The sequence below is a fragment of the Rhinoraja longicauda genome, chromosome 7 (assembly GCF_053455715.1).
Source record: "Rhinoraja longicauda isolate Sanriku21f chromosome 7, sRhiLon1.1, whole genome shotgun sequence".
In the NCBI taxonomy this organism is placed as follows: domain Eukaryota; kingdom Metazoa; phylum Chordata; class Chondrichthyes; order Rajiformes; family Arhynchobatidae; genus Rhinoraja; species Rhinoraja longicauda.
In genome coordinates, this window is record NC_135959.1 from 17,050,415 (window position 1) to 17,075,406 (window position 24,992).

Below are 24,992 nucleotides of genomic sequence, written 5' to 3' on the forward strand. Positions count from 1 at the left end.
AGGTGTGCATTTTTACACTTCTGTACCTCTTTCTTGATGTGAGAGGACGAGGGAGTGTTCAGGATGAGACTCTTCCTTGATTATGCTGGTGGCCTTGCCGAGGCAGCGTGAAATGTCGATGGAGTCAATGGCAGGGAGGTTGGTTTGAGTGATGACTTGGGCTGTGTCAAAAATTCTCTGAAAATTCTTGCGGTCTAGGATGGAGCTGTTCCTAAACTATGCTGTGATGTAGCTCGATAAAATGTTTTCTATTACACATTTGTGGAAGTTTAAAGTTATATACTCTGGTCTTCAACATTTCCGCACTGGGAAGAAGCTTCTGACTGTCTATCCTATTTGTGCATCTCATAATTTTATATACTTCCATTAGGTCTCCAATCAGCCTCTGGCGCTCTAGTTAAAACAATCCAAGTTTGTCCAACCTGTCCTTATAACTAATACTAGCTAATCCGGGCAGCATTCTGGTAACTCTCTTCTGCATCCTCTCCAAAGCCTCCATGTCCTTCCTGTAACCAGAGTGTTTTTAAAGCTGCAACATGACTTCCTGACTCTTATACTCAATGTCCTGACCAGTGAAGGCATACACTTTCATGATCATTCTTTCTATTTGTGTTGCCACTTTCAGGGACCTATGGTCTTGTTGTTCTTGGTCTTGTTGTTCTTGGTCTTGTTGTTCTTGGTCTTGTTGTTAATGGTCTTGTTGTTAATCGTCTTGTCATTAGCTGTATACTTTCCCTTACATTCAACCTCCCAAAGTGAAACACCTCATATTTGTTTGGATTAAACTCCATCTGATATTTCCGCCCATATTTGTAATTGATCTATACCTCGCTGCAACCGTTGACAGCCTTCCTCACTGTCCACAACTTCACCAATTTTGATGTTATCTGCAAACTTACTAACCAACCTATCGATAGTCGACCGCACATTTACATGTATACAAAAACGACAGGGGTCCCAGCACAGATCCCTCCAATATGTCCTCTCTCAGTGTTGCTGTGATGTTTTCCCTAATTAGTAAAGCAACCCCTCCTCTTTTTCCTCCGTCACATCTGAAGCATTGGAACCCTGGAACATTTAGCTGACAATCTTATCACTCTATAATGGTCACAGCATCATAGTTCCATGCACCCAAAATACTCCTCGTACTGAAATAAAACACACTTCAGCCCATCAGTTGCACCATGTTAATTAATCTCTTCTTGCTTGTCCTTATAAAATTTTCTTTTCATAACTTCTCAATAGTCTTTCCATTTGCTGATCTGCTGGTTCCTACCCTCTTGCCACTCTAGTTTAAACCCTTCCGAGCAGCACTAGCAAACCTGCCTGTAAGAATGTTGGTTCTTTGTAATATATGCTAGATTTCAATAACTAAAAGGGAATAAAATAGAAGGTGATATTTGAAAATGGAAAGACTTGCATATGAAACTGTATAAGAATTGATAAACATAGTTCTGGTATTTATTCACAAAATGCTGGAGTAACTCAGCAGGTCAGGCAGCATCTCAGGAGAGAAGGAATGGGCGACGTTTCGGGGCGAAACCCTTCTTCAGTCTGAAGAAGGGTCTCGACCCGAAACGTCGCCCGTTCCTTCCCTCCTGAGATGCTGCCTGACCTGCTGAGTTACTCCAGCATTTTGTGAATAAATACCTTCGATTTGTACCAGCATCTGCAGTTATTTTCTTATATAACATAGTTCTGGTGATCTGACCTTGTGTGTTGATTAAGGTGAGTGATTCCTTGGCTGGAACAGGACTGTCAATATCAATGTATAAATCGAGTAATGAGGAGATGAATGAATGCTGTGCCATTTTTAACACAAACATATTCATTGTTGTCCCTGTGGACCTCAAATCTCAAAAGGACATTCAGAAGAGTCTCAACAATTCTGAGGTTTATAGATTACAGGGTTCCCACAAGGCGGTAACACCAGTGAAGATGCACATCTCATCTGTCACACATCACAAGGCCCTCTCGTTACATTATTGTGCAGTTGGTTTCTGATCAGGTGAATGACCACCCTTACCAGGTGTGAGACGTGTGGAAGCGATTGTGGTGCATAGGGGGAAAGACAATGAAAACAGAAATAAATAAAGCTGAAGATATTCTTGAACTCACTGTCGATCATCCATGATAATCCAAGTTGTCGGGAGGGCCGCGACTAAAACCACTGAAAACACAAGAAATATGATTGCAAAGCCAAGGACCAGAAGCTGCTTCAAGGTATAAGTCTCTTTTGGTTGCTTTCCATCATTGGTTCCTATTTTACATAAAGAAAATCTAAATAAGAGATTTCAAATTAAGGTCAAAATTTGCTCCCTTAAAATTTTTATTTGTTTTTAAAAACATTAAACTTTTTATAAATCAATCATTAACACAAATGATATTTAATTATTTTCATTATACCTTTCTCTTTTAACAGCCTGTTTTGTGCATCCCACTTCTGATTTGGCTCATTTGGAGTGGTAGTGCTTTGTTCAGTATTTTCTTGAAACAAACCATAAAGAGATGTTAATGATGCAGTTATCAATTAATTGCAGAAAATGTTTTGTTGCATCCACTCCATATTCCTATCTAATTCATGCATCTTCCATTCCTTTAAAATTTAAGAATACACTCGCCGAGTTGCGCAATAGGCCACTTACGTAAACTTGCACTTACCTAAACAATTCTGTACTCAGTCACAAGACAGTTTGTAATTTCCACAGCACAACGATCACTCACGTTTACATCAGAAACAAGTGGGCAATGGCGGCAGTGTTTACCCAGAAAGGCGCGTGCCCTAGAAAGTGCCCCAACCAAAGATACTAGAGGAACCTGCTCTATTATCTTTGGCCCCAACAGCGAGTTGGAACTTAAGCCGGTAATGGCACCAGTGCTTACCCAGAAGGCCGCACATCACAGAAAGGGCCATGGATGCTGCTGCAACGGTTAATATGCTTGGTGAGTACAGACAAAGAGTTGGTGAAATAGAAATAGAAGCAGGAGTCCACTGTGCAGCCCAATATGCCTGCGTCACCATTTAAAAGATAGTTGATCTTCTATTTCAGTGCCATTTTCTTGTACGTCCCACATTCCATGATTTCCTTAATATCCACAAATCAATCTGTCTTCAACTTGAATGCACTTTGTGACAGTCTCTTTAGCACTCTTGGATAGAGATTTCCAAAAGTTAAACATCACCTGTGGAATAATTTTCTCCTCTTCTGTCCTGAAAGCTGATCCCTTATTTTGATGCTGTATTCCTATTCTAGGTACCCCAGCCAGGCAAAACATTGTCTGCATCTACCTTGTTGCTGAGGATTACACAATTAATTCAATTATTTTCATACCTCCTCAGCAAACGACACAACCAATGTACAGCACAACCAGAAGAGTGCCGGCGATGACCGATAGTCTCTAAATAAGAGAGTCTAACAGTCTCCTCTTATCAGTCAATGGCATTACCATTTGGCAGGTCCTGTGGGAGTGAGGGGTCACCATTGCCCAGGTGAAGAGGGTTTTCCTCATCTATGTCCAAAACCGCTTACCCTTTATTCATAAACTGTCCCCTGGTTTTAGACTAAACATGCTCCCTGCATTTAGCGGTTAAGTGCTTTAAGAATTTCAAAAGTTCAAAGGTCAGTTTCTTGTCACGTGTACCAATTAATATACAGTGAAACTCGAATTACCATACAGCCATACTAAAAAAAAGCAACAAGACACACAACTACATAAGAGTTAACATAAACATCCACCGCAGCGGATTCCTCACTGTGATGGAAGGCAATAAACTAATCTTCCTCCTAATTCTCCCAAGGTTGAGGCAGTCGAACGATGTGCAGTCAGGGCGATCGAAGCTCCCACAGCCGGCGATCGAAACTCCAGCGTCGGGGCGGTCGAAGCTCCCGAAGTCGGTCTCTAAGTAGGGACCGCAAGCTCCACGATGTTAAAGTCCGCAGGCTCCCGCGGTTGGAGCTCCAAGGTCGATTGCCGACAGGGATCGCCAGCTCCATGGTGTTAAGTCCGCAGGCTCACGCGCTTAGAGTTCCCGAAGATGGTCTCCAGCAGAGGACGCCAGCACCTCGATGTTAGGCTGTAGTGCAGACGGAGATACGATACTGAAAAAAATCGCATCTCCATCGAGGTAAGAGATTTAAAAAAGTTTCCCCCAACCATCCACCGCCCACATATAACTAGCTGAAGAACACTAAAACATATATTTAACACATACTAAAAAAACAGCAAAGAAGGAAGGGACGAGACAGACTGTTGTTTAATGTTTCGATGAGACTTCTGGTAAATTCTAGAGAACACAGTTCTCTCTGCTCATTTTCTTAAAGTCCATCGGTGTCTTCCTCGTTAACTGCATTTCTAATTTGGTGGCATTCTCGGTCTTTGAAATGGTGTTTTATGCATCGGAGTCCGAATTAGAAAATTCATCAAGTATTGTGGAACTAGTGGTGACCCTTAGGCACAAAGTACTGCTTACTCACAGCTTGCAAAACAACTATAACTTTGTTTTCTGTCCCTAAGTCCTCTTTTTTTTCCAAGCTGTCACTGCCTGTTCAATTTCATGGGCTTTGTGCAAAGACAGAACTCAGCTTTAATCACATGCTGTCAGAATATGTAAATTATGTACAACTCTGTTATTTTATTTCACCATCTGCTGCGTGGAAGAACAATTACCTAGGACAATAGTTTCTGCTTGTTAAACATTCAAGCCCCTAATGAATCAATTCAGCATATCAATGAAGAAAACTGAACTGGTAAGAACACTGCAATCAGCAATCCTCCAAACATTTGTGTCATTAGTGTAGATCTGATGTTCAGAATGTCATTTGTTTCGCAACTAAACAAAGGAGACAATTTGTGCACCACAAGGTCTTACAAATAGGAATGAGATCATTGAAGTAATCTAATTTTACAAATGGTTTTGAGGGAAAAATATTGGCCTCGCAGAGATATTTCCCTGCTCTTTGAATAAAGTCATAGAAACATATTGCCATAGGAATACAACGTAGAAACATATTGCCATAGGACTTGTACTGCCACACACTGCTTGGAGGTGTTCTTTATACAATGTTTCAACTGTCTCCACTTTTACCAGTGCCATCAAGAATATGTTAATTTGCTGCAAGTGGAATCAAGGCCTCCGATCGATTTATCTATTATCTGTGCAGATCAAATCTAACAGCTTTGTCCTTCAGAACTTGATCATTCGTGATACCACTTGTCAAGTCAAGTCAAGTCAAGTCAAATTTATTTGTCACATACACATACTCGATGTGCAGTGAAATGAAAGTGGCAATGCCTGCGGGTTGTGCACAAAAATAATTACAGTTACAGCATATAAATAAAGTTAATAAGTTACTAAACATAGCACAAAAAGTGTCGACAAAAATTTAGTCTCTGGGGTTATCAAAGTTGACAGTCCTGATGGCCTGTGGGAAGAAGCTCCGTCTCATCCTCTCCGTTTTCACAGCGTGACAGCGGAGGCGTTTGCCTGACCGTAGCATCTGGAACAGTCCGTTACTGGGGTGGCAGGGGTCCCTCATGATCTTGCTTGCTCTGGATCTGCACCTCCTGATGTATAGGTCCTGCAGGGGGACGAGTGTAGTTCCCATGGTGCGTTCTGCCGAACGCACTACTCTCTGCAGGGCCATCCTGTCCTGGGCAGAGCTGTTCCCAAACCAGACTGTAATGTTGCCGGACAGGATGCTCTCTACAGCCCCAGAGTAGAAGCAATGAAGGAATGTTAAAATCTGCCTGATAATCCAAATAGGCTTTATACATTCAGAAGACAGTTTCCTCAGCGATGCAACACTCTCCTGGTTTTTTACAGGGAGCCTTTCTTTGTACCCATGTGGTCGACTAAATCAAAGTTTTCTGACTCAGTTAAAAATTTTGCCACTGGCGCACAAGTTCCACAAAGCAAGACAAAATTGTGCTGGAATAACTCTGGGTCAGGCAGCATCTCTTGAGAACATGAATAAACGACATCTTAGCTTGGGTCCTTTCTTTAGATTGATTGTAGTAGGGGAGGAAAAAGCTGGAAAAGTGGTGGGGGTAAAATGTGGTCAGATGGTACTGGACAAGGGGTGATGAGATGGAATCAAGGTATTTGGAGATGAGTTCTGTGGTGCATGAGGAGGCAAAACTCATTCACATACTGACCTTTCTGTTGTTGGTCTCTGCCACAGTAAGGTCACACACAAACTGGAGAAACAGCACCTAATATTCCACTTGGCTAGCTTATAACCCAACGGTATGAATGGTGAATGATCAAATATTAGTTAACTATCCAACCAACACCCACCCCACTTTTTACCCCACTTTCCCATCCTTGCCTCTTTTTCAGCATTTCCCCCTACTAAAATCAGTCTGGCCCCGACCCAAAGTATCCCCTATCTATGTTCTCCAGAGATACTGCCTGACCCAATAAGATACCAGCACATGGATTTTTTTTTTGTAAACCAGCATCTGCAGTTTCTTGTGTCTAGACTTTTTTCCACAAAGTAACTTGTTTGAACAAGCAGTACTGATAGGGAAGCAGTAATATTAATTTCTGGTGATTTTACCACCCCTTCCCCATATTTTAAATTTCTCCTCATGGTGCAATTCCATAACTTGGCCATTTCCTTGTTGTTAATGCTATTTTATCGTCATCAGTTGAGGTTGTTTCTAGTGGTAGCCCATACCCCACCATGCAAGCAGATTTTTTCCCATTGTTCATCAATAAATGGAGTGAATTTACTAATCTAAAGGTGCTAACTTGTACGTGATATTCTTTCCAAGAACTCCCATTAATATGGGGCCAGGAGGTATCTGAATATCTACTATTCGAATCAAGCTGACACTGACCTAAAAGACATTGTATAACTGTCTTTTTGGGAATGTTTTCAAGTTTGTTCTTGGATTTAAACCTCCTATGATCATTGGTATGTGGTAGTCAATTCACTTTAATTTATTGTCATGTGTACCGAGGTACAGTGAATAGCTTTTGTTGCGTGCTAACCAATCAGCAGAAAGACAAAACATGATTACAATCGATCCATTTACAGTGTATAGATACATCACAATCACAATCGTACTTTATTAGCCAAGTATATTGTCCCTTAGCCTTACACGATAAGGGAATAACATTTAGTGCAAGGTAAAGCCAGAAAAATCTGATCAATGATAGTCTGATGGGTCATCAAAGAGGTATAGTAGTTCAGCACTGCTCTCTGGTTGAGAACCAGTGTGGAGAAATAAATGAGCTGAAAGAAATAGTTTGTTCCTAGCCTTTTTTGAATGAAAAACATTGAATCGTTCCACAATCCTAGACACCAGAGAAAGTTTTGCACTGACCTGTACATTAGTAGCCCATTGATTCTGCCTGTTTTAAGACTGCTTCTTAGAAGCAGTTTTATGAGAAAGTGTGTGTGAAATTTAATGCACTGTGATGAGCAGAGGTTCTACTAAAGTGAGATCATGAATGGGAACTGTCACCAGATTCCGGATGTCATAGGTGGGAGTGGGGTGTGAAATTTTCTGCAGACGTCAACATCCATCTGTCTTTGAGGTGCAGGATTTGGACTGTACAGAGAGATGGTGGAGATGAGTGCAAATGAAGCAATGTGGAGGAGTGTGGTTGGTAGAGATGTATAGACTGCAGGGTCAGGGTGGAGAAGCAGGTTGGAAAGATGGGAAGAGGACAAAGCATAGGGTGGAGTTTCAAGGATTGATAAGTGGGGATTGGTTTACTGTGGCAACTTAAAAAATACCCAGGCAGCTCACATCAACTGTGCTACTTGCTGATAATTGTGCGTGCAGTTAGTGCTACCTGAAGAAGGGTTCCCAACCCGAAATGTCACCTATTCATGTCCTGCAAAGATGCTGCCTGGCCCGCTGAGTTACTCCAACACTTTGTATCTGTTTTTCTAAATTAACATCCTCAGTTCCTTGTGTTTACCTTTTACTTGTTGGCTTGCCGTTGAGGTGTGTGTGAGGGTGCTTTCTGAAGAGAATAGCATTCTGACTGCAGAACTGGTTGAAGAAGAAATGAAAGATCTGGACAAGTTATTGGTTTGTGACACTGATGTGCTGGAGTAACTCCAAAACACAAAGTGCTGGAGTAATCAAAAGCAATCAGTGTGAAGAAGGATCCCGACCCAAAATGTCATCTACCCATTCCCTACACTGATGCAGCCTGATCCGCTGAGTTACGCCGGCTCCTTGTGTCTTGCTCAAAAAGTCAATGTCTCCAGATGCTAGTAATAGCTTGTTTATATCAGTAAATTTAAACCAATTCCTCCTGATACCAAATATAATATTTCCTTTTAAACTCATTCATAACAAGATGTCAGAATCATTGAGTCCATAGAAATTAATTTAATTAAACAGATAAATTTTCCCAGCTCTCACCATGCAGTACATGGACGTAAGGTTTCTGGGAATTTGGTTCCAATACAGGTGTGTCCATCCCTGTGGGAAAATGGAGGAAAGGGTAGTTCAATATTAATATTCACAGAACCAGCAGCGCTAAACTTTGGGACATTTTCCATTTCCAGTTGTATTGGCACTTTTTTAGACTGAAATAATCCAATTTCCAATCTAATTCCACTGCTCTGCCAAAGTATTACACCCTTTAATATTCCACCCAATCTGATACTACTCACTTACTCTCTGTGTAATTTACTATCCCAATCAGACTGATCAGTCTCTTATTCACATACCCTCCTATTTACATACCATTTAACACACACACAGTTAAATTCCCCACTTGCATCATGTAGATTTGATATTTCACTCATAAAACTCTTTGCCATTGCCCTTAATCTTAATGTATCAAACAGTTTAATTCTACTCACACTTCAATCAAGCTATAATATTCTAAGAAATATTCACCGTGCCATAGACCGTTTGATCCTGACCTCGGGGTGGGGGGGGGGCTATCTGTGTGGAGTATGCATGTTCTCCCTGTGACCGGAGAAAACAAGAAGAGCGGTCCCAACCCGAATCGTCACCCATTCCTTCTCTCCAAAGATGCTGCCTGTCCCACCGAGTTACTCCAGCATTTTGTGTCTACCTTCTCCCTGTGACCACAAGGTCATGAGTGATAGGAGCAGAATTAGGCCATTTGGCCCATCAAATCTACTCTGCCATTCAATCATAACTGATCTATCGCTCTCTCCTAACTTCATTCTACTGCCTTCTCCCCATAACCCTTGACACCCATACTAATCAAGAATCTATCTATCTCCACTTTAAAAATATCCATTGATTTGGCCTCCACAGTCTTCTATTGCAAATAATTCTACAGATTCTCCACCCTCTAACTAAAGAAATGCCCTTTAATTCTGAGACTATGACCTCTAGTCCTAGACTCTCCCACTAGTGGAAACAACCTGCCCAAATGGGTAATTCCATGGGGTTTTTTCCCGCATCCCAAAGATGTGCAGGTTTGTAGGTTAATTGACCTCTAAATTGCCCCTAGTGTGCAGGGAGTGGATATGAAAGTGGAATAACATGGAGCTAGTGTGAATAGGTAACTGAAGTGTTACCAGCATGGATTTACTCCGAATGTCTGTTTCTATGCTGTATCTTTCAGTCAGTCAATCAATCAAATCCAGCTCTTCATCCCACACAATATTTTATCTTCTTTCTCCCTGGTATTCTAGAAATTCCCACCGAGCTAATCTAATTCCCCCTCACACTATGTACACCTTAGTGTACCCAGCCTCCCACCATGCGAGTAATAGCTTGTTTTTATCAGTAAATGCAAACCAATTCCTCCTGATACCAAATATAATGTTTCCTTTTAAACTCATTCATAACAAGATGTCAGAAACATCGCGAGTCTTTAGAAATTAATTACTGAGATAAATTTTCCCAGCTCTCACCATGCAATACATGAACGTAAGGTTTCTGGGGGTTTGGTTCGAATTCAGGGGTATCCATTCCTGTGAGAAAATGGAGGAAAGGGTAGTTCAATATTAATATTCACAGAACCAGCAGTGCTAAACTTTGGGGCATTTTCCAATTCCAGTTGTATTGACATTTTTTTAGACTGAAAGAATCCAATTTCCAATGGAATTCCACTGCTCCGCCAAAGTATTACACCCTTTAATATTCGACCCAATCTGATACTACTCACTTTCTCTCTGTGTAATTTACTATCCCAATCAGACCAATCAGTTTCTTATTCACATACCCTCCTATTCGGTATGGGCGGTAGCGCAGCGGTAGAGTTGCTGCTTTACAGCGAATGCAGCGCCGGAGACTCAGGTTCGATCCTGACTACGGGTGCTGCACTGTAAGGAGTTTGTACCTTCTCCCCATGACCTGCGTGGGATTTCTCCGAGATCTTCGGTTTCCTCCCACACTCCAAAGAAGTACAGGTATGTAGGTTAATTGGCTGGGTAAATGTAAAAAATAAAAAAAATAAAAATGTCCCTAGTGGGTGTAGGATAGTGTTAATGTACGGGGATCGCTGGGCGGCACGGACTTGGAGGGCCGAAAAGGCCTGTTTCCGGCTGTATATATATGATATGATATGATATTCACATACCATTTAACAGACACCCAGTAAAATTCTCCATTTGCATCACATAGATTTGATATTTCACTTAAAACTCTTCGCCATAGCCCTTAATATCACAAACAGTTTAATTCTACTCACACTTCATTCAAGTTATAATATTCTAACAAATATTCACCATGCCAGAGACTGGGTTTGATCCTGACCTGAGGGGGGGGGGGGGCTCTCTGTGTGGAGTATGCATGTTCTCTCTGTGACCGGAGAAAATAAGAAGGGTCCCGACCCGAAACGTCACCCATTCTCGCCAGAGATGCTGCCTGTCCCGCTGAGTTACTCCATCATTTTGTATCTACCTTCTCCCTGTGACCACGTCATAAGTGATAGGAGCAGAATTAGGCCATTTGGCCCATCAAGTCTACTCCGCCATTCAATCATAACTGATCTATCGCTCTCTCCTAACCCCATTCTCCTGCCTTCTCCCCATAACCCTTGACACCAGTACTAATCAAGAATCTATCTCCACTTTAAAAAATACCCATTGACTTGGCCTCCACAGTCTTCTATTGCAAATAATTCTACAGATTCTCCACCCTCTAACTAAAGAAATTCCTCCTCATCTTCCTAAAGAAATGTTCTTTAATTCTGAGGCTATGACCTCTTGTCCTAGACTTTCCCACTAGTGGAAACAACCTCTCCAAATGGGTAATTCCATGTTTTTTTTCCCCTCATCCCAAAGATGAGCAGGTTTGTAGGTTAATTGACCTCTAAATTGCCCTTAGTGTGCAGGGCGTGGATATGAAAGTGAATAACATAGAGCGAGTGTGAATAGGTAACTGAAGTATTACCAGCATGGATTTATTCCGAATGGTCTGTTTCTATGCTGTATCTTTCAGTCAAGTCAATCAATCAAATTCAGCTCTTCATCCCACACAATATTTTATCTTCTTTCTCCCTGGTATTCTAGAAATTCCCACCAAGCTAATCTAATTCCCTCTCACACTATATACACCTTAGTGTACCCAGCCTCCCCACCATCACAATATCTCTTTAGATGTTTTGCTTTTATCTGCTTTCCCCTCAGTCTCTGACTATCATGTATTCTATTTAATCTGGATAGAATCCTCCTATACCATTTAACACCCCACCTAATCTAATCCCAATCCCTCTCTTCGTGTTCACTTCAAGTGATGAATGTTACTCATTCTTTCACTTCCAACAAGAGAGATTTAATTCAAATGAATTTGTTTTTTTAATCCTGCTTAGACTACAATGTATATCTCAGCTCAGCTAGCGGAATAATTCTATTTTCTGATGTCAGATCCCTCCTGAAATATATTCCTTGCCACTAAGAGGAGCTTTCTTCACTTTTCCATTATGAGGTGCTTACCAGATAACATGGATAACAAGAGTCCTTCGACATCTTTTTCAATAGTGGCATTAGTATAAACCACTACTACATCTGAGTTAGACAAAGATTGTATCACACCGTTCCTTGAAATATCTAGGAAAAACAAATTCAAATTATAGAATTAGAATTATTGGCAGAATGAAAATACAACCAATTATATCTTCACTCTCATATCTATTTAACTATGAGGTGTCAGTTGGAGTTGTGGGCAGAGAAATGGAAGAAATGTAAGAGGAAAGTATATAGTAAATGGCAGGCTGCTTAGGAGTTCAAGGGATTTTGGGGTGTAAGATCATAGCTCCCTAAAAGTGGCAACATAAGTAAATCACAATCAATCACACAATAAAAACTTTATTAGCTAAATATGTTTTACAACATACGAGGAACTTCATTTGCCGTACAGTCATAACAGTAAAAAGCAACAGGACACACAAAATACATTTTAACATGAACATCCACCACAGTGACTCCTCCACATTCCTTACTGTGATAGAAGGTGAAAAAAAGTTCAATCTCTCCCTTCTCTGTCCTCCAGTGGTCGGGGACTCTAACCTTCCGTTGTCGGGATGATCTTGACTCCCGTAGCCGGCGGCGAGCCTTCCTCGTCTGGGCGATCAAGCTCCTTCATCGGGGGGGCGGGGATCTCAGCTCCCCCGCGCCGGCGATCTACCCCGGGTCGGGACCAGTCGAACCTCGTGCAGCTTTTGGAGCACCCGACCGGTCTCAACCCGAGACAGTGAGCTCTGATGTTAAAGTCCGCAGGCTGCATTGGAGCGACGATCCCAGGCAAGGGATCGCAGGCTCAAATGCTAAGTCCACGCCCCCGCGGGGACTCAAGGTCAATCCCAGGCAAGACCTCCAGCTCCGTGATGTTAGGCCGCAGAGCGACCAGAGATACGATCCGGAAAACAATCGCATCTCCGGCAAGCTAAGAGATTGAAAAAAGTTTGCCCCGACCCCCTCTCCCACCCCCCACATAAAACAAACCAGAGTACATTTACATAAACTTTTTAAACTTACCAAAAATAACAAAAGAGTTTAAAAAGGACAGACAGACTGTAGTCGAGGCAGCCACCGTTCGGCCTCCCCTGGTGGTGATTAGGGTGGTAAAGTTTTGGGTAGACTAATGGGACTCAAGGCTGATAAATCCCCAGGGCCTGATGGTCTGCATCCCAGGGTGCTTAAGGAGGTGGCTCTAGAAATTGTGGACGCATTAGTGATTATTTTCCAATGTTCTATAGATTCCGGGTCAGTTCCTGTGGATTGGAGGGTAGCTAATGTTATCCCACTTTTCAAGAAAGGAGGGAGAGAGAAAACGGGAAATTATAGACCAGTTAGTCTGACATCAGTGGTGGGGAAAATGCTGGAGTCAATTATAAAAGACGAAATTGCGGAGCATTTGGATCGCAGTAACAGGATCGTTCCAAGTCAGCATGGATTTACGAAGGGGAAATCGTGCTTGACTAATCTACTTGAATTTTTTGAGGATGTAACTAGGAAAATTTACTGGGGAGAGCCGGTGGATGTGGTGTACCTCGACTTTCAGAAAGCCTTCGACAAGGTCCCACATAGGAGATTGGTGGGCAAAATTAGAGCACATGGTATTGGAGGTAGGGTACTGACATGGATAGAAAGTTGGTTGACAGACAGAAAGCAAAGAGTGGGGATAAATGGGTCCCTTTCAGAATGGCAGGCAGCGACTAGTGGGGTACCGCAAGGCTCGGTGTTGGGACCGCAGCTATTTACAATATACATCAATGACTTGGATGAAGGGATTAAAAGTACCATTAGCAAATTTGCCGATGATACAAAGCTAGGTGGCAGTGTGAGCTGTGAGGAAGATGCTATGAGGTTGCAGGGTGACTTGGACAGGTTGTGTAAGTGAGCGGATGCATGGCAGATGCAGTTTAATGTGGATAAGTGTGAGGTTATCCACTTTGGTGGTAAGAATAGGAAGGCAGATTATTATTTGAATGGTGTCAAGTTAGGAAAAGGGGACGTACAACGTGATCTGGGTGTCTTAGTGCACCAGTCACTGAAAGGAAGCATGCAGGTACAGCAGGCAGTGAAGAAAACCAATGGAATGTTGGCCTTCATAAAAAGAGGAGTTGAGTATAGCAGCAAAGAGGTCCTTCTGCAGTTGTACAGGGCCCTAGTGAGACCGCACCTGGAGTACTGTGTGCAGTTTTGGTCTCCAAATTTGAGGAAGGATATTCTTGCTATTGTGGGCGTGCAGCGTAGGTTTACTAGGTTAATTCCCTGAATGGCGGGACTGTCATATGTTGAAAGACTGGAGCGACTAGGTTTGTATACACTGGAATTTAGAAGGATGAGAGGGGATCTTATCGAAACGTATAAGATTATTAAGGGGTTGGACATGTTAGAGGCAGGAAACATGTTCCCAACGTTGGGGGAGTCCAGAACCAGGGGCCACAGTTTAAGAATAAGGGGTAGGCCATTTAGAACAGAGATGAGGAAAAACTTTTTTCGTCAGAGAGTTGTGAATCTGTGGAATTCTCTGCCTCAGAGGGAAGTGGAGGCCAATTCTTTGAATGCATTCAAGAGAGAGCTAGATAGAGCTCTTAAGGATAGCGGAGTCAGGGGGTATGGGGAGAAAGCAGGAACGGGGTACAGCCATGATCACATTGAATGGCGGTGCTGGCTCGAAGGGCCGAATGGCCTACTCCTGCACCTATTGTCTATTGTCTAAAGGTGGTTGACGGCATAATCGTCTTTATAGAATAGGCCATTGAGTCATGTTGCAGCTGTATGAAACTTTAGTTAGACCACATTTGCAGTATTGTGTGCAATTCTGGTTGCTGCATGTGGAGGCTTTAGAGAGGGTGCAGTGGAGTTTCACCAAGATGTTGCATGGATTAGAGTATTAACCATAAGGAGAGGTTTGACAAACTTAGCTTGTTTTCTTACAGGTTTTGGAGGCTGAGGGGTGTTCTGTTAAAAGTGTATAAAATTATGAGAGACTGATGCCTAAGCGACTACCGTACAGTGGCCTTGACATCCACCATCATGAAATGTTTGGAGAAGCTAGTTATGGAATGCATACTGTATAATCCAGTCTACCCAGCGGCCTTGACCCACTGTAGTTCGCCTACCGCCACAACAGGTCCACGGACAATGTCATCGCCCTAGCCCTACACTCATCCCTGGAACACATGGATAAGAGATACACCTACATCAGTCTCCTATTCATGAACTACAACTCTGCCTTTAATACCATTACACCATTCAAGCTTTTCACCAAACTTGCGGAACTTGGTGTCAGCACTTATCTCTGCAACTGTATCCTCGACTTCCTGACCAACAGACCCCAATCAGTGAGGATAGGAGACAAATCATCCTCTACTATAATCCTCAACATTGGTGCTCCACAAGGCTGCGTCCTCAGCCCCCTTCTTTACTCCTTGTACACCCACGAGTGTGCAGCCATGTACAAATCTGATTCAATTTTCAAATTCACAGATGACACCACCATTGTGGGCCAGATATCAAATAATGATGAGAGGGAGTACAGGAAGGAGATCGAGAGCCTGGTGTCGAGACAATAACCTTTCTCCCAATTTCAGCAAGACAAAGGAGATAGTGATCGACTTCAGGAAGCAAAGCGGTACACATACCCCAGTTTGCATTGATGGTGTCGAAGTAGAGATGGTTGAAAACTTCGACGTTTTGAACTTCAAAAGTTTTGAACTTCAAAACTTCAAGGAGTCAATATGACCAACAACTTCTCCTGGACCACCAATATTGAAGCAACGGCCAAGAAAGCACACCAACGCCTCCAACTACTTCCTTAGAAGGCTTCGGATGTTCGGCATGTCCCCTACAACTCTCACCAACTTCTCCAGATGCACCATAGAAAGCATTTTATCAGGATGCATCACAGTTTGGTTTGTGAACAGCTCCATCCAGGACCGCAAGAAATTGCAGCAAAATGTGGATGCAGCCCAGATCATCACACAAACCAACCTCCCTTCCATTTATACCTCACGCTGACTCGGCAAGGCCAGAAGCATCATCAAGGATGAGTTGCACCCTGGCCACTCTCTCTTCTCCCCTCTCTCATCAGGCAAAAGGTATAGAAGTGTGAAAATGCACTCCTCCAGATTAAGGGACAGTTTCTTCCCAGCTCTTATCAGGCAACTGAATCATCCTACCACATCCAGAGAGCAGTGCAGTTATCAGGCATAGACGCCTATCCAATTCTCGATTGAAAGCTTCCAATTATTTTGTTTTCACCACTCATACAAGCAAAGGGTTCCAGAACACAACTACCTTTCTGGTATAAAATATTTTCCTCACATTTCTCAGAAATGTTGACACTTAACGTTGAATAGATTTAGCTGAATTCCCTTCTGTCAACTAAGCATGATCTTGTATTCCTCTCCTGAGTCACATCTCCTCTCACTCTTTGATGTGTGGTAAACAATGCCAGGTGTTTCTGTTTCTGCCATGTAGTTGAAATCTATGTTCCCTGGAACATTGTTCTCTGATCTTCTCCAGGATCTTCACATTCTAAAGAGTCTAACCTGAACGGGACATAGCACACCACTTGTGGCTTAATCACTTTTACACGATCAATATAATGTCTCTACCTTTTGTATTCTATGACTCTATTTATGAACCTCATGACCTGTTGTGATTAACTAAACATTTTTTCATGCACGTTTGATACTTAGTCATTCTGTACCTGCACTTCATTTAGTTTGTTCGTCTCTTCTTATTTCTCCTGTTTATTCTTTCACTTCCTAGTTCTCCATGTTAAATTACATCTGCCATTTATCTTCATATTTTGCCAGCTTACCTTTGTCATCTTGTTGCAAAATACAAGCTGTGCTGGAGCAACTCAGCAGCTCAGACAGCATCTGTAGCAGCAGGTGGATGGTCCTGATGCAGGACCTTGAGGAGGAATCCCTCTGCTCCCACAGATGCTGCCTGACTGGCTAAGTTCCTCCAGCAGTATGTTTTTTTGCTACTGAATGCAGCATCTACAATTTCTTGTGTCACCACTTGCCATCTTATGGTCTATTACTATCCTGTCTGCTCCGTCATCCAACACATTTGTGGCCGTACTACCTCATTGTTTCCTGCTCGATTTCTTTGAATCCTTTAATTTCCAGAAATTCATTGACCTCTGTTCTGAACTAAACAGCTAAATGACGAAGCCTTCACTACTCGTCAGGGCATAGTGCACACCAATGATTCACCTCCTTCTGGCAGAAGAAAATATCCTTATTTCAGTCCTCAATAGCTTACGCCTAATACTGAGACTATGACCCACCTCTACACTCCATATCTAGGTGGATCTGAAATTGGGTTGAAGATAGGATGCAGAAGAAGGAGGTGGAGGGTTGTTTTAGAAAGCCTGTGACCAGTTGTGTACCACAGTGACCAGAGCTGGAACCCTTGCTGTTTGTTAAACTGATTAACAATCTGGATGTTAATATTGCTGATATAAGTTTGACAGGAAAATTGCTGGTGTTTTTGATGTTGAGTCTTCAGTTGGTTAAATGAGCAGAGCAATGACAGATGGAATTTAATCCTGAAAAAATGTTGGGTCTTGCATTTTGGAAGTACTTGCTTGTAAGACTATGATAAGCACAGTAAATGATGGGACACTGAGAGGTGCTGAGAACAGAGGGGTCTTGGTATATTTGTGCATGTCCAAGTTGACTGAAGGCAACACCACAAGTATGTGTGAAAGGTGAAGTAATTAAGATGGTAAAAGTGATATTTTCCTTCTTTAGCTGGAATATAAAATATAAGAACAACGAGGACAAGGAACAACCATGTATAACATTTGGCCAGTGCTGGAGTTACGTGTGCATTAAGGGCCTGTCCCAGTTGGGCGATTTTAAGGCGACTGCCGGCAACTAGGCTGTCGCCGCACGTTCGCCGTTGTGTCGCGGGCACGATCGTGAGTAGTCTTCAATGAGTCGTAGCAGATCTCGGCTCATCACGGAAAAGGTTACCTCCTCGAAATTTTTCAGCGACAGCTGGCTTGTCGCCAATGATCGTAGCTTGTCGCCAATGATCGTAGCTTGTCGCGGGCGCTGTCGCAGGTTGTCGCCAGGTGTGGTAGGTTGTCGCCGGTACAGAGGACAGATGAATTTCATTGTCGACTATCAACGTCAACAGGTACCGGGATCACGAGAAGACAAGGTGCGACAGGAACTGTCAAAACCAGTCCACAGAGGGTCAGCTGCAACAGCCAGCTGTGGAATGGGGGCAGAGTCCGCGATGCTGTCATAGAGGGGGGCGGACACCTGCCCATACCGACAGCAAGGTCCGACCAGACCACTTTTTAGGTATATTTTGTAATTGTTTGAAGTTTTTTAAAAGATTTTTTAATGTAGTTATCCATCTTTCATCGGAATATAGTCTGTTTGAATAAAGTTGATTTTGGTGATTTTTTAAAAAATTGGAGTCTAAATTTATTGTATTTCTAAGTACTTTATCATGGCATCTCATTCAAAGATTCTAGTCTCATTCATTTTGACCAATGTAATAAACACTGACACAGGCACTGCACTGCATATAAATGTGAAATATTTTCATTCATTCACTTAGATCAATGAAGCAAACATATACACAAGCATTTCACTACGTTGAAAGGCAAACGCTTATTATTTACAACTAACACAAAGACAAACGGAGTTAATGCTGTTAAAGGGGGTATGGACACCTGACCATACTGACAGCAAGGTCCGGCCAGACCACTACCACGTCACTGGCGCCTCAGTGGCTAACACCTGTGGTCAAAACCCATCCACAGAGGTGCAGCTGCAACAGCCAGCTGTGGAATGGGGGCAGAGACCGCGATGCAGTCAAAGGGGGGCAGACACCTGCCAAAATCACGTTAAATGGCTGCCCCCGTTGTCATCAGTTGTGACCTGACAGGGTCAAAGCTTGTCGAGGGCGGAGGTCAGGTTGTCGTCGGTTGTCGAAGCTTGTCGTGGTCCCTGTCATAGTGGACGTCCTATGTCGCGAAGACTGGGTCGCCGGTTGTCCACAGCTTGCCGTTGCCCATGTGGTAGCTTGCCGTCGCTTGTCGAGGGAATTGTCGTGGTCATTGCCGTAGGGTAAAAAAAAATTAAGTTTTTCAGCAATCTGCTACGACTTTGACAGTTGCTGGCAGTCGCCTTAAAAATCACGTAACTGGGACAAGCCCTTTACTGTACATTAAAAATATGTGCTTGCATTGGAGAGGGTGAAGAGGTTGATCAGGAGACTCATTTATTTTATTGAAGGTGAGAAAGATGGGGAATGGGGTCAACCTCATTGAGATGTACAAATTATGAGGGGCACAATAGGACAGATACTGAGAAATGTCACCCTCTCATCAGGGAATTAAAACAGATTTAAAAGGACAAGGAAGATTTATTCTTCGAAATGGTGGTTGAAATCTGAATCGCACTGCTTGAGAAAATGGTGAAAGCAGTACTCAAACTTTAAGAAGTATTTCGATACCAATGCTGTAGGACAGATGGAGATGGAAGTAAGAGTGGAAGGGGAGTTGTATTTTTGATTAGGGCAAATATTGCAGTGATATTTGGAGAGGATATTCCTGGGGGAATCAACCAGTGAGGATACATATGAAGAGTGGAAAGAAAGCTGTGAATGTGGGGCTGAGTCGATGAGATCGAGAGGGGTGTTTACCTGAAATTGGAGAATCAATTGCACATGTTGTTGGGTTGTACTTTACCCAAGTGGAATGTGAGGAGCTGTCTCTCTATTTTGCGTGTGGCCTCACGCTGGTGCAGGAGGCAGAGGACAAGCAGGTTGGTTGGAACTTCACATTTATTTCGAGAGGGCTTGGAGACAAAAACAGGGATGTAATGCTGAGGCTCTGTAAGGCACTGGTCGGGCTACGTTTGGAGTATTATGAGCAATTTTGGACACCATATCTGAGGAAGGATGTGCTGGCTCCGGAGAGGGTCCAGAGGACGTTTACAAGAATTATCCCAGGAATGAGTAGGTTAACATATGATGAGCATTAGACGGCACTGGGCCTGTACTCACTGGAGTTTAGAAGAATGAGGGGGAACCTCATTGAAATGGAAAGAATAATGAAATGCTTGGATAGACTGGATGTGGTCCACTAGTGGGAGAGTCTAGGACTAGAAGTCATATCCTCAGAATTAAAGGGTGTTCTTTTAGGAAGGAGATGAGGAGGAATTTATTTAGTCAGATGGTGGTGGATCTGTGGAATTCTATGCCACAGAAGGCTGTGGAGGCCATCAATGGATATTTTTAAGGCAGAGATAGATAGATTCTTGATTAGTACGGGATCAGAGAGTATGTGGGGAATGCAGGAGAATGGGGTTAGGAGAGAGCGATAGATCAGCCATGATTGAATGGTGGAGTAGACTTGATGGGCCAAATGACCTAATTCTTCTCCTATCATTTATGATCTTATGATATCCTCCAAATGCGACCCAATTAAAATTTTATATAGGTGCACCATGATTTCTTGACTTTTATACTTAATGTCCTGACCAATGAAGGCAGATATACCATATCTTCTTTACGGCCCTATTATCTTGCAATATAAGGGGGGGTATTGATTTGCACCCAAAAATTCCTCTGTTCAGCAATGCTCCTATGAGTTATATAATTCTTCTCTTGCATTTGGTCTCCCAAAATACATCACCTTGCATTTCTCCCAGTTTAACTACATCTGCAATTTTTCCACCAAAATTTCCAAGCGATCTATATTCTGCTGTATCCTTTGATAACTTTCCTCACTGTCCACAACTCCCATCGATTTTCATGACATCTACAAACATACATTCTGTGTACTGATGCTAACCCACTGCCAATTTAGTTTAAACCCTCATCCCAGGATGGTAGTTTCCCAATGTTATTCCCATAACTAATCACAATCATTGAGATAGAAGACTGACCAACTTGAGTTTTGTATCAACTTGAGTACCTACTGAAGCAGACTCACTTTCTTGAACTTTTCTCTCATTGACACTCTTTGCCATTTCTTCAGAATTTACATCTTTGGCGCACATTATCTCACCTGTAATAATAATAATAAAGTAAACGTTTTAGAATTGCCCAAATTACTGCCTCAATTATTTCCAGTCCTTAAAACTGGGCTGATTATATGATCCAGCCCCTCCTGAGAGCTAAGTATCTGGAAGCCTTTGGTAACTGCCAGTGTAGGATTGGCATCCAATGGGTTCCATAGTTTCTGATTCTCTCTGATAAGGAAAATGGGTTCTTCCCATTTACTTTATCTCAGCATAACATCAGTTTTGTCTTTACTTTACAAATATTTATTTTCCAACTTTTATTGTACATCTGTAGTTATAGATTTCTACAACACAGAAGCAACCCATTTGGCTGACAAGTCTTTGCTGACCAACATGTTTACTTGAGCTTTTCCCATATGCCAGCCTTTGGCCCATATCCCTCTAAACCTTTATTATCCATTTACCTATATAAATGTATAAGAAAATAACTGCAGATGCTGGTACAAATCGATTTATTCACAAAATGCTGGAGTAACTCAGCAGGTCAGGCTGCTGACCTGCTGAGTTACTCCAGCATTTTGTGAATATACCTATATAAATGTATTTTACGTACTGCAATTGTACTCACATCTACCACATCCTCTGGCAGTTCGTTCCATTTACCTGTAACTCTTTGTATGAAAATATTGCCCCTTAGATCACTTTTAAATCCTAAATTTATGCCATCTAACTTTAACTCCCTTGCCCTGAGGAAAAAACTGTGACCATTCACCTTATTCATAGCTCTCATGATTTTTTATGTATCTCTCTTAGGTCATCTCTCAACATCCTTTGCTCCAGGGGAAGACATCCCAGCCTATCTGGCTTCAGATTATAACTCGAGCACTCTAGTCTAGGGAACATCGTTGAGAATCTTTTCTGCATTCTTTCCAGTTTAATGATAGCTTTCATTTAGCTGGGCGACCAAAATTACACACAATACTCCGTGTTTTCTCAACAATTACGTACGTTTCTGTACAGGTCATTGGTGCGCTTGCACTGTTACCCTGTTTCTGTAAAGGTGATAAGATCAGCATCATTACATTCTTTGTATCATTTGTTCATTTTGTTAGAAATGTCGGGATGATGGCTTAATATCAACTGTTTACCATTTCCTTACTTTGCTGCTGCTAATTCTTGAGAGTTAAGGCTCCAGCAGGAACAAGGAAATTAGTACTCGTCACATTGGTGAGATTGAAAGCCAATAAATCCAAGGATCCTGGATGATGGGAAAGGATAAGGTGAATGGACAGTTGTGGCACCTTCTGGGAAAATACCATCAAAAAGGGAAATGGTAGGTAGGGATAGATGAGCAGAATGGAGCCACAAAGGGAGCATTCCTTTCAAAATCCCAAAAGGGGAGCTAATTTTGCCTAAGGTGGTGATCTCTTATTGGAACTGTATCTCATCTATTTCCTGTACTACTTTCACAACTCTGGAGAGAACAAAAACGAGTTCCCCTGGTTCTTACCTCTCATCCCACTAGCCTCCACATTCAGCGAATCATCCTTCACAATTTCCAAGAAGATTCCACCAACAGTAAAATATTCTCCCCCATTCAGCATCACTCTTAATATCTCCCTGATCTCACCTTCTACTCCCCATCATGACACTTGCTCGTGCAGGTGTAGGGGATGCAACACCTGTCCTTTCACCTCCTCTCTTCCCACTATCATGACTTCCAATCAGTGTTTCCAGGTGAAGCAGTGATTTGCTTTCATTTCTTCCAACTAGTTTAACGCATTAGGTGTTCACAATGTGGACCCCTCTATATTGGAGAAATTACACAGAGTGAGTGATCATTTGGAGGAACACCTGCAGTCAGTCTGCAAGAGTGACCCTGACTTTCTGGTTGTCTACCACTTCAATTCACTGCATCACTCCCACTCTAACTCTTTTATTTGAAGCATCCTGCACTGTTACAACAAGGCCTAATACAAGATCCAATGAAGAGACCTGACCTGAAACATCACCTATCCATGTTCTCCAGAAATGCTGCCTGACCCACTAAGTTACTGCAGCGCTTTGTTTCCTACAAGATACAGCACTTCTTCTTTCACCTGGGAAGTTGCAATCTTCCTTTAGCAGGGGCATCCAGAGCTAGGGACTGTAGTTTCTAATTAAGGGGTCAATTATTTTAAATGGAAATTAGGAGAAATTTCTCACAGAAGGTCGTGAAACTTTGGAATTCTCTACTTAATAATTGAACTCTTTCACTTGCTTAGATTCATGAAATTGATATCATATTGTGCACTTCATATTGTAAATTTCTCCCTCCCATTTATCAATTTTCAGCCTTTCTCTGGCATGATCATGGCTAAGGAAGAAATGCAATGTTCTGAGATGGAAGATGGCCTGCCCTTCCACAGCCAATTTTACTAATAGCCTCTGCCCCTCAAATCTTGTTTTACTGGATGACAGACCTTTTTTTTTGGTCTCCAGACCTCTAAGATATCATGGTCTCTTTAACAGCATCATATTTTTGGAAGCAAACTACAGTTTGTTGACACAAGGTGCTCTAGATAGCCACAAAGTGCTGCGATAACTCAGTGCATCTCTGGATCGGTGAAGTTTCTGAAGAAGGGCCCGACCTGAAACGTCACCCATCCTTTTTCTCCAGAGATGCTACCTGACCCATTGAATTACTCCAGCACTTTGTATCTATCTTGAGTATAAATCAGCATCTGCAGTTCCTTTCCACACAGTAAGCTGCAGTTTGTTGACTACAACAAATTGGGAGCTTTGATTTTATTATAATCTTGGACTTGAGAGTGACGGAGTAATTGCTAACCTGATCCTACAGGTTTGGACAAAGGAAAATGCAGGATTAAGAATCAATATTCAGTCACCTCTTCCCTCCTTGCCTTCTTCAAGCTGCCAGAGAATCCTGTTCAACGCATTCAGAGATGCTGCCTCTGCATCAGGAGATATCATGAAATGCAGTTCTGGAAATTTAAAACAGAATGGGAAAGGGCAAGATGAGTAAGAGAATGAATAAGAGATTTGGATGGTACTTAATATCAGTTTTACCTACCACAGTGCTTCCTGATATCCTTCAACACAAGTTTGAGCATCAATCCTGTGTCTTCTTTCCTCTCTATGGTCTTCTCTGGCTCCTGTAGCATCTCACCTGCAACAAGTCAACATAATCACCTGGTTAGAACAGATTACAAATCCTTAATTATTTGTAGAAACGACTTGTAGAAACATTTGATCAAAGCAAATGAATCGATTTATCTGATTAATACAAAACCAATCAATATAATTAATACTAACTGAAAATCAAAGGAACTGCAGATGCTCAAAATATAAAATATTAAAAAATCTACTGGCAGCATCTGTGTTAATAGAAACAAAGTTAATGTTTTTGGTCAAAGATCCTTTGTCAGAACTGGGAGGAAGATACAGAGTTCTAGAATCATAGAGCATAGAAATGGGTTTTTCAGCCCCACTTACGCACACCGATCACGGTGCCGAATCTACGCTAGTCCCATCTGTGCTAGTCCCAGCTGCCTGCATGTGGCCCATATCCCTCTAAGCCTTTCCTATCTATGTACTTATCCATTAAATGTTATTATAGAACCTGCTTCAATTACCTCCTCCACCAGTTCATTCCATATACTCACCACCCTCTGTGTGAAAAAGTTACCCCTCAGGTTCCGACTAAATATTTCGTTCTCACCGTAAAACTATGTCCACTGGGGGTTAGTATTAAGTGAGAGAGGATGGATAGGACAAAAGGAATATCTCTGATAGGGTGCGACCAGACAGCTATTTCTACCACAGCTGCTGTCTGACCTGCATTTTTTGTTTTTATTTGAGGTAATTGACTAATTACTGTAAAGTGATCTGTCCCGCCCCCCGACATCAGTCTGAAGAAGGGTCTCAACCCGAAACGTCACCCATTCCTTCTCTCCTGAGATGCTGCCTGACCTGCTGAGTTACTCCAGCATTTTGTGAATAAATAGTATTGTCTGATTACTATAGAAGTTACAATAGAAGCATACAATTACTGTAGAATCAACAGTTAGAATCACTAGAT

General features: G+C 42.2%; 1 protein-coding gene across 1 annotated transcript in view; it reads right to left on the reverse strand.

The window, feature by feature from the left end:
* Nucleotides 1-24,992, reverse strand: part of LOC144595431 (uncharacterized) — a 43,403-nt gene that overhangs the window by 10,409 nt on the left and 8,002 nt on the right. The window contains exons 3-10 of the mRNA XM_078402933.1: nt 23,985-24,080; nt 23,800-23,895; nt 20,881-20,955; nt 11,892-12,005; nt 9,867-9,926; nt 8,389-8,448; nt 2,407-2,487; nt 2,119-2,260 (exon numbers count right to left, since the gene is read on the reverse strand). Coding sequence (XP_078259059.1) covers nt 2,119-2,260; nt 2,407-2,487; nt 8,389-8,448; nt 9,867-9,926; nt 11,892-12,005; nt 20,881-20,955; nt 23,800-23,895; nt 23,985-24,080 — 724 coding nt within the window. The remainder of the gene's footprint in view (nt 1-2,118; nt 2,261-2,406; nt 2,488-8,388; nt 8,449-9,866; nt 9,927-11,891; nt 12,006-20,880; nt 20,956-23,799; nt 23,896-23,984; nt 24,081-24,992) is intronic.